Source organism: Cordyceps fumosorosea (assembly GCF_001636725.1).
Source record: "Cordyceps fumosorosea ARSEF 2679 chromosome Unknown scaffold_46, whole genome shotgun sequence".
NCBI lineage: Eukaryota > Fungi > Ascomycota > Sordariomycetes > Hypocreales > Cordycipitaceae > Cordyceps > Cordyceps fumosorosea.
The window spans coordinates 48,246-58,271 of NW_017387346.1; the positions used below are offsets into that span (position 1 = coordinate 48,246).

Below are 10,026 nucleotides of genomic sequence, written 5' to 3' on the forward strand. Positions count from 1 at the left end.
AGGATCGTGCCATCTAGATACCACCACCACCACCTCCTCCTCCTCCTCCTGCTACTGCTGCTGCTGCTGCTGCTGCGCATCACCAGGTATGCATGGCGAGCTTACTTGGGAAACACGGAACAATGAATGACTCGCCTGCAGGATGATGCGACTCAATGTCTCTGTACACACACACACAGAATATCCCGACTCTTGGCGCGGGCTCCCTCCCATTCGTGATCAACATCGCTTACAACGTACCCGAGACTAAAACTGTGCGTGCGCTCGTGCATGCGCGTGCATGCGTGTCCAATTCGCTCGTTCAATGAAATGTAGCAGTATAAGTGTTGGACAACGGTGTTCGTAGAACCGGCTGGCATCACATGGCACAATAGACACACGAAAAGCATGTGAATATCCTGAACTTTGTATTTCCCTGTGCGGCAGCGTTACGACAAGTCGAAAGAAAACAAGAGTCCAAGCTCAAAGAAGAACAAGTCAGCCCCAAAATACAAAAGAGGGGCCTTGTCCAGGCAAGCTCCCCCAAAAACACAAAAAACCCTGAAAAGAAACGGTTCTTGACGCCTCAGAACTCCATAGACCGCAAAGAAAGAGATTCCCTTCAAGAGGTGTTAAAGAGCGTCTTTTCGAGTGACCTTTCCCATATCGATTAAAAAAGAAATACAAATGGCAGACATGGATCATCCCATCCCTATGCGTTCAGAAAGAAAAGGAAGGTCGCATGTGCGGTGAGGAGCGCAGTGGCCTCCAACAAGCGTCCCGGTGGTCGTGCGGACTACCGGGTAGGCAACGATGATATGAAGCATTCCCATATTGACAATTCCATGCCAAAAAAAAAGGGAGAGCTTTGCGCAGTGCTCACCGAGGAGACTGGAATAAAACAAGGATGCAGAGGAGCTGAATGAGCTGTCAAAAAAATCATGTACTTCGTCTCTCGAGACGGAATTATGCTTGGGCACCTGCCCTTCGTGTCAGGAGGGCTCAACGAATTAAGCCTTGGTCGCGCCGACCTTGGTTGGCGTGGGAGAGACAATATGGCTCTGAGAAGCCTTACGGCTGCGGTCAGCCGCCTGCTCGTCGCTCTCCTCTGAGTCGTCGTCGCTGGGCGGTCTGGCATCGCGCACGGTGCGGCGGTTTTTGGTCATCCAGGAGCGGACGCCGCCGACGAGACCAAGGGCGTATCCCGTGACAAACTCCTTGGAGTTGGAGGCGCCAGGGGTCGTGGGGGATCGGGCCAGGTCGCTGGAGCTCTGCGTGAAGCGGGCAGGGCTCTGCGGGCGGCTGGTAGGCCAGAATTGGCGCAACTCACGGCTGAGCTCCTGTCCAGTGCTGGTCCAGTTGTTCGTGATGTTATCGCGGAGCTCCTGGACGTGGCGCTTGATATCAAGCTCGTTCTTCTTGAGCCAGCTGACGTTGAGCTCTTGACGCGAAGTGCCGCGCTTGAACTGGCGGCTAATGTACTTTTCGTAGTCGCGGACGATGCGGGTAATGAGGCCTGTGGTGCTGACACCCTCGGTGCGCTGCGTAACAAGGAACTTGCCGGCCTCCTTTATAGGCTGATAGATATCGTCGCCTTCGTCGGCGCCGTAGGGGAGGTCATCGTGGGCTACGTAATCAAGGCGGTGCTCCTCGAGAAATTCGCGCGTCACGATCCACGGGCAATCTTCAATCACCTCGTCAACCCACTTGCAGTGGCGGAGGGACTCAGCGCGCTCCTTGGCAGACATGACAGTCAGGCCCTTGCGGTTATGCGTCTCGACGTCGCCGGTGACACCGACGACGAGGGTCGTGTTGGGAAAAGCATTCTTGGCCTGCTCGAGCTGGCGCATGTGACTATGGGGGAATTAGCATGTCGCACTTCGAGTTATTCATAATGAACAGGGAAGCGTACCCAAGGTGAAAGAGATCGAACACGCCGTCGGCGTAGACACGGACGGCCCGGCCAACGGGAGGAGAGTTGGTTCGGTAGCCGCCGGCGGGGTGGACAATTTCGCCGATTGGAGGAGGGGCCATTACCTCAACGTCTTCGTTATCTATGATATCAAGCTGGTTAGATAATGTGTACTCCATCGCGGCGGTCCCGTTTGAAGGGATCAGGTAATCAGTGAACCTACCAGAGCCAGCATTATCCTCGTCGCTCGGAGCGTCGACAGCTCGTCCCGAGTTGGCCCGCTGCCGCTTAGGGTGAGGGCCACCGTTCTGAGTATGAGGAGCTTCCTCGGCAGCAGCAGCCTGGGCCTCGCTCTCAGGAGAAGCGACGCCGGCTCTCTTGCGCTTGCTAGCGGCGGACGAAGCAGATGCCATTGCGATGGATTGTCGTGTGATGTGTACAAAAAGAAGATGTGCGTTTGCCGAGGAGCACTGTCTCTGCTACGGCAGCAGGGGCGATTGGCAGTTGCAAGGAGGCTCGTATCGGGGGAGGAAATCGAACCTGGCTGAACCACGCAACAAGATGGAAGCAGACGAAGAAAGGGATGAAGGAGTGTCGCGTGACCGGGTCGGACCAGGTATTAAGAAATCGATAATCAGGAGAGAGCAAGACTAATCTAGCTGGGTAGGCGAACGACGGTGCTGAGCTTGTGGAACTGGCCTAGCAGGGCGAGCCAGAAAAAAAGTGGTGCTATTTTGAGGTTCAAGGGGGCGCGTCATTTACAGTGGAGAAGTCGTGGCTGCGCGCGGAGGATGGCAGATACCTAGAGACGCAAGGCGCTTTGGTGAAATCGTAGGTACCTCCTAGGCATAGTCGTGGCTGGTGGCAAGCCGCTTTCTAACGTGGATTGCTTGTACTCGCTGGTGGAGCGAGCCGTCTCCAACACGAAGGCTGCAGACTGCAAAATTTCAATAATTCAGCTGATGCAAGAGGGGGGGAGGGGGTCAATTCGGCAGCAACCTTCTTGAATCGAGGAGATTGTTGAAAAGTAGATAGCTACGAACGATGATGCGTTCTTGATTCCTAATTGCTGCGCTGCGGTTTGATGTCATTACTTCGCCTGATCGTCGAGAGCTACAGAAAACCTTGATTTCCTCCTGCTCGTCATGGTAATGGCTAACCTCAGAGCAGGGTTTGACACACACTCAAAGAATACTTCCGAATTTAGTCCAGCTCCAGGCAAGACCAGCCCAACACATCCACCATTACTATTGTGCACTCGACTGCTGCATTCATCCGACAACTGGCAGCTGGCAGCATACACTCGAGATAATGTTTGAAGTGTTGATACCGATCTGCGCCCCGTCTGCCGCAACGCGAGTTCTCGTATTGCCAGTGGGCATTCCTCCACTCCCACTGACAATCTTCGAGGGAGCGCTCCCCGAGAGCAAGTTAGGGCTTCCTTCTTCCATGCCCATCACTACTGCGGCTAGTCCATTCCGCTAATCAAAGGCGAGATGTCTCGTACCAGCTAGCTAGACCTGTTCCTGGTCTGGTCTAGCGAAACACCTTGAAGATTGAGCACGCGAGCAACAAGTGCACGGAGTCAAGACCAGTCCTTGCTCATCTGTGCAGAGGTTTACTTGCCAGGAACACTAATCCCTTATTAGCGAGTCCATTTTATGTGCTTCGGATTGTAACAATGCCGTGTCATCGCCCTACCGGTACCCCCGGACAGGACACAAGACGCGGCGAGCGCGGCTTGCGGGACCGGGGTTGGAAATGGTGTTCCTTCCGCCGTGTCCGGGTGTCCTGGCTGCAATTGCGGCTTCTGCAACTTCTTAATTGCGAATTTAAAGCCTGGAGTTGGACTACAGATTAGTAGATCCAAATTTGGTCGTCACAGTGGGCGGTTGTCTCATCACAAAATCTCAGCCACAGTGTATAAAAGTCGTGAAGTCTCAGGCGACATGGACGGGAGAGGCTCTCAAGAACTCCTTGAATACTGGGTAACTAGAGCTCTCGGCCCGCAGCTGCCCTCGTCTAATAATGTTTCCAGCCTGCTCCGGTGAATATTGGAACACAGGCAAGCCACCTCCTGGCGAGTCGGCTTGTTTTGACAAAGATTTTTAGCCTTTCCCAACGTAGATTTGACCACTCGTCAACTCGTTGTTTAAAAATCCGGCAATGTCAGCTCGTACATGCCTGGAACTAGGTATCCAGCCCATGTTCGAGGGTTGAGGCCAATCAACTCCAGGTCCCCCGGATGGGATGGGCTCATTTCCCGGGGTAGCTGAGTGCAACGCCACATGCTAGTTGTCTGGATGGTCTGGACTTGCTGGAGAGATTAAGATGCACTGGTTGTTCCCGGGCCGCCTAATTAAGCTTAGCTACTGTCGTGCATGGACTGGTAGACAAGAGGAAGATGGATCAGCTGGGCGCGCCATTGATCCCAGCCTGCTGTCGCGTGCTGATATGCCTATTTCTGCGAGGGCTTTTGTTAGTTATAGTAATTCATATGGATAGCGATTTGACTAGTTAACTAGTTCACGTAGTACCTAGGTTATGGAAGAGGAGAACGCCGACACAAGCACTGCAGTTTATAACGGTGACAGTCGCCCACATTTTAGGTAATTGCCTGCAGCCGAGCCACGTAGAAGAGTGGTTTTCAATTCAGCCGCTCACCTGCAGCCGACTCATCAATTTCAGGTACATTACGGTACCCATGAATTGCCAAACCTTCCCAAGGAATAAAAGGGGGAGGCTATGTGGCGAAGTGATGTGAGTGACAACAATCGTGACACGAGGTACTTGGTACGGAGTATCGTGTCCCCGACATGGCGCGTTTGGCCGCGCCAAATGGCCTCCAAGTATAAATTATTATATCTTGCCGACACTCTCAGCCCTGTAGGTCAGAAAGGAACGCAAAAAGTCAACCCAACTAGAAACGCCGCAACAGGTGCTAGCTCCAAGCTATTCGGTCCCCTGCAACGATGACGCTGTATGTAAAGCTTACCCCTCACTGGCTGGCCTGGCTTTCGAACGTTACCTCTCGAAGACATGCCACGCCGCCAATGGATGCCACGGCCTCGCTATTCTTGTTCGCACTGTGCTGCCGAACAACCCGGTCGATATATATGTGTTGCAATCTTGGCGGCGCATCCAATCCAACACCAGAGGTGCCTGGTGGTGCGCGATAAAATCTGATTGCTGCACTGCGCTGGGGGCGGAGGCATTCTACTGTATGTACTACAGTACATAGGCGGCCGCACTTCAGTGCCAGGGATATGGGCACTGCAGGCACAGCAGAGCGACTGTTGATTTTAGTACCTGGGAGGTGCTGTAATGCATGAAGCAGCGCACTGCAGGGCAGATCCGTCAGCCTCGCTGCGCCTGGCTGTGCCCGTTGCTTTGCCTCATCCCGGGTACTTTATCTCATTTATTATTACCACAGCAAGGATCGAGCGACTGCGCCTTGCAAGCTGCGGGACAATTTCCACTGTCCGTTGGACTTTTTAACTGGCATGTGGTTCCATTGAGGGGTCCCTTTCATGTTCGTACTGTGCAACAGCCACTGCCCAGCTCGGCGTTGCCACTGATGAAGAAACCCCGCCCCGCTAAGTCGTTTCGGTGGAAGATCCCGTTGCGTACTGTGCAAATCGCCTCCCTAGCACGGTACCAGTGCCATGGTGGCATGTGTCGTCACCGACTCTCTGCCAAAGCTGAGAGCTCTAATAATATCGCTTATCCTCGCATAGCCCTCAACGCCTCGTTTTACTCCTACGCTTTCTCCTTCATTCCCGTTACACGAACCTGCGACCCTCTAATCCTTCTTATACCAGTCCCTCGCCATTTTACAGCTGTGCATGACACCCACCATTCCGCCATCGAGTAGCAAGCTTTAGGCCAGTTCATCGCAGCGATGGGTCGTTTCAAGAGCGATAATGGCGGCTCGACGGCCGAGCCCGCGACTGGACTGGCTCTGAAGGTCGTCGTTATGAAGGTAGAGCTGCCAACCAAGTTTTGAATCCAACAGGGCTTTGCTGCCTTTTCAATTCTACGGACGCTGACAGGATCTTCTCTAAAGGCTAGAAACTTGGCTGCCAAGGATCGAAATGGCATGTCAGACCCGGTAAGTTTGAGATGAGCGAAAAATCTGCAGGCATCCCAAGATCCAGTAGCTTCATGCTCCGTCCCATCATGTGTTGCTCATGCGTGATTGCTTTCCCAGTATCTCGTCCTCAGACTAGGTGATGCCCGCGCCGTTACGCACGCCGTGCCGAAAACGCTGAACCCGGAGTGGAACATCATCGAACAGCTGCCAATCAACGGCATAAACAGTCTCGTCCTCGACGTTATTTGCTGGGACAAGGATCGATTCGGTAAAGACTACCTCGGTGAATTCGACCTCGCCCTCGAAGAAATATTTCAAAACGAAAAGAATGCCCAAGAAGCCAAATGGTACCCTCTCCGCAGCAAGCGACCTGGCAAGAAGACCAGCATTGTGTCCGGCGAGGTCATGCTGCAATTCACCCTTCTCGACATCGCCAATCCCGCTTCCCCGCACCCGCAGACCATGGAAAGGCTCCAATCCCTCATCCGCTCTGTTCCTGTTGCTTCTACTGGTAGCGCTGGTGTGACGCCTGCCGCCGTGACACCCCAGCGAGCGGATCCTCTCGGCGAGTTCGTGGAAGACGATGACGAGGAAGGCTCCGATTTCGAAGAAGACAGCAACGATGAAGGAGAGGGAGAGGGTGAAGATGAGGGTGAAGATGCCTCCAAGCCCGAGACAGCCGAAAAACGTCGACGCCGACTCCGAATTCGAGGACTCAAGCGCAAAAATCGACGTAGCGCGTACGCCTTCACCAATGGCGACAGCGACGTTGTCGGCATCATTTACCTCGAGATTTGTCGTGTTACCGATCTTCCACCAGAGCATAACCTTACCCGTACCAGCTTTGATATGGATCCCTTCGTTGTCGCTTCCCTCGGCCGAAAGACATACAGAACTCGCCGCGTCCGACACAACCTCAATCCAGTATTCAACGAAAAAATGATCTTCCAGCTGCTTAACCATGAAAAGTCGTACAGCTTTTCATTCACCGTAATTGATCACGATAAGTACTCTGGCAACGATTTCATCGCATCTTGCACGCTTCCTGTCCAAGATTTGCTCAAGAAGGCGCCCCAGGCCGACCCAACCACCGGATTGTACGAAGTTCGCGAGCCTCAAGAGCCTCGAGAGGCCACTCCTCTGCCGCATAAGTCTCGTCTGCAGAGAATGGGTCTCTCGCGCAGTTCCTCGTCTCAAAGCCTCAACAAAAAATCCAACAAGGCCGCCTCAGTCACCAGTGCCCCGTCCCAAGCGCCGTCTTTGGAGGCCAGCCAGTCCACAAGCAACCCAAGTCTACTAGCCCCCCCAGAGACACAATTCACATCACTCACAGAGCTGGAGACCAATGGGGAGGATGACGACCCGGAGTTCCACGAATTCTCTGTGCCGCTGACGCTGAAGAACATTGAAAAATGGGAGGCCAAACATAGCCCAGTAGTGTATCTCAGGGCCAAGTATGTCCCGTATCCTGCGCTTCGTCAGCAGTTCTGGCGTGCCATGCTTCGACAGTACGATACCGACGAGAGTGGCCGCATCAGCCGTATTGAGCTTACGACTATGCTCGACACTCTGGGTTCGACACTCAAGGACTCAACCATCGACAGCTTCTTCCAGCGCTTCCCTCACAAGGCTGCCGATAATGAAGAGAGCTGGGATCTCACTTTCGACGAGGTTGTCATTTGCCTCGAGGATCAGCTCGAAGCCAAGTCTAGACCAGAGAGCAGCGTAGTGGATAAGGTTAAGTTTCTCACTGTTGGGGGCAACGCAGATCAAGGTGGCGCGAATTCGGGTTCGTCAACGCCCAGTGACGGCGGCCAAGACTTTACTGAAAAGGAAGACTCTGGCGACGAGCATGTTGTTGAGATTCGCGAGTGTCCCATTTGCCACCAACCCCGCCTCAACAAGCGCAACGATACCGATATTGTTACTCACATTGCAACCTGCGCAAGTCAAGACTGGCGACAGGTGAAGACTGTCCTCATGGGTGGCTTTGTTACAGCCAGTCAAGCCCAACGCAAGTGGTACTCCAAGGTTATCACCAAGATTTCGTATGGAGGATACAAGCTTGGTGCCAATTCGGCCAATATCCTTGTCCAAGATCGCCTCACGGGCCAGATCAACGAGGAGAAGATGAGTGTTTACGTCCGACTTGGCATCCGAATGTTGTACAAGGGGCTGAAGTCGCGCGATATGGAGAACAAGCAGAGTAGGTGAATTGATTGTAATGCAGAGGTCATTGCTAACAAGGACTAGTTCGTAAAATGTTGAAGAACTTGAGTATCAAGCAGGGTAAGAAGTTCGACGACCCGGCGTCCAAGGATGAAATCGAAAAGTTTATCCACTTCCATCGTCTGAACATGGACGAGGTCTTATTGCCGCTCGATCAGTTCCAAAACTTTAACGAGTTCTTCTACCGTGCACTGAAGCCGGGGGCACGTCCCTGCTCAGCACCAAACAACCCGGCCATCATCGTGTCGCCAGCAGATTGCCGCAGTGTAGTCTTCAACCACCTTACGCAAGCGACTAAGATTTGGGTCAAGGGTCGCGAGTTCAGTATGAAGAGGCTCTTGGGAGATGCATACCCGGACGACGTGGCCAGATTCGAAAATGGTGCATTGGGAATCTTCCGTCTCGCACCACAAGACTACCACCGCTTCCACATTCCCGTCGATGGTGTCATGGGTGAGCCCAAAACGATTGCCGGAGAGTATTACACTGTCAACCCTATGGCTATTCGATCAGCACTTGATGTCTATGGCGAGAACGTCCGTGTGGTGGTACCCATTGACAGCGAGGTGCATGGCCGTGTGATGGTCATTTGCGTTGGCGCGATGATGGTCGGCAGCACCGTCATTACGCGGACGGCGGGTGAAAGAGTCCAGCGCGCCGAGGAGCTGGGATACTTTAAGTTTGGAGGCAGCACGATCCTGCTGCTCTTTGAGCCCGGGAAGATGCGATTTGATTCCGACTTGACTGAGAATGCTAGCGGTGCACTTGAGACTTTGGTGAGACTCTCTAGATTCTATTTCATAAACATCAACTAACCTAAGACAGATTCGCGTTGGAATGTCTGTTGGTCATTCGCCTGACGAGCCGCAGTGGGCGGACGACATGCGCGTGAGCGAGGAGAACATTACCGAAGAACAGAAGAAGGATGCCAAGCGTCGCATCCAGGGTAGTATGGCCCAAGACTCGCCCAGCGATAGCAATGACGACGATGGGCTGCACAATCTGCCACCGACCATGAACACGATGGCAGCTTCCGCGTTGTAAGGGGCTACTTTGTAAACGATTTGTTTGTTTGTTTTCATACGGTTCTGCATTGGCATAAGCAATTCGAATTTCAACATGCGAAACGCATTTCTACGGGGAGAGAGAAAAGAGAAGCGCGAAAGAAAAAAGACGAAATCCTCAACGACCTGATGCGGTATATGCAGCGAGCGAGAGAGACAGTCTGGGAATGTCATGGCAACTGGGAAAACCTGAGGCAAGTAGCTACCTATAAACGGCTAGTTTTAGTTTCCTTGACAAGCATGAATCCAGTATGCATTGAAAAAATCTGTTGAATAGTGTAGCTGAATGGTAGCTGTATAAAAAGGGTAAAAGACGAAATTCGAAAACTAAAACAAAAAAAGTTGAAGGCGGCGAACGCTAAGCTGTGATGTATCCTCCCTCCCATTTGACAAATTGCCCTCCAAATCCCAAAATTGCCAAGCATGACCTTGATTTTGATGATTTTTTGCTGGTTGAAATTTCGACCGAGACGAATTACCGATCACTGGATGAGGACGATGGTCGGGTCCAGGCTGACGAGGATGACTCGCTGCTGATGGAGCTGAAGCTGGCCCTGGGTGAGGTAGAGGGAGAAGAGTTGTTGCTCTTGAGGGCCATCAAGTCAGGTGTGGCCGTGGTTGTGGTGGTCATGTCTCTGTTGTTGCCTCGACGAGTCTCGCGCCAGGACGAGTATACTTGTCTGCAAAAGTGCGCGGACATTGTGTATGTGGGAGACATTTTGGCTGTGTGTGTGTGTGTGTGTGTGTGT

The 10,026-nt window shown here is 52.9% G+C and overlaps 2 protein-coding genes across 2 annotated transcripts; one reads left to right on the forward strand and one right to left on the reverse strand.

Annotated features, from left to right (window-relative positions):
• Positions 1–989: 989 nt before the first annotated feature.
• ISF_09338 (cholinephosphate cytidylyltransferase) lies at positions 990–2,304 on the reverse strand (the record flags this gene model as incomplete). The annotated part of the gene is made up of 3 exons (XM_018852941.1): positions 990–1,833; positions 1,892–2,033; positions 2,115–2,304. 3 exons carry the CDS (start codon positions 2,302–2,304, stop codon positions 990–992), a joined length of 1,176 nt encoding a protein of 391 aa, XP_018699868.1.
• Positions 2,305–5,792: 3,488 nt separating this feature from the next.
• ISF_09339 (Phosphatidylserine decarboxylase) lies at positions 5,793–9,257 on the forward strand (the record flags this gene model as incomplete). Its single annotated transcript, XM_018852942.1, has 5 exons — positions 5,793–5,873; positions 5,958–6,002; positions 6,102–8,190; positions 8,238–8,989; positions 9,039–9,257. 5 exons carry the CDS (start codon positions 5,793–5,795, stop codon positions 9,255–9,257), a joined length of 3,186 nt encoding a protein of 1,061 aa, XP_018699869.1.
• Between the last annotated feature and the right edge of the window lie 769 nt (positions 9,258–10,026).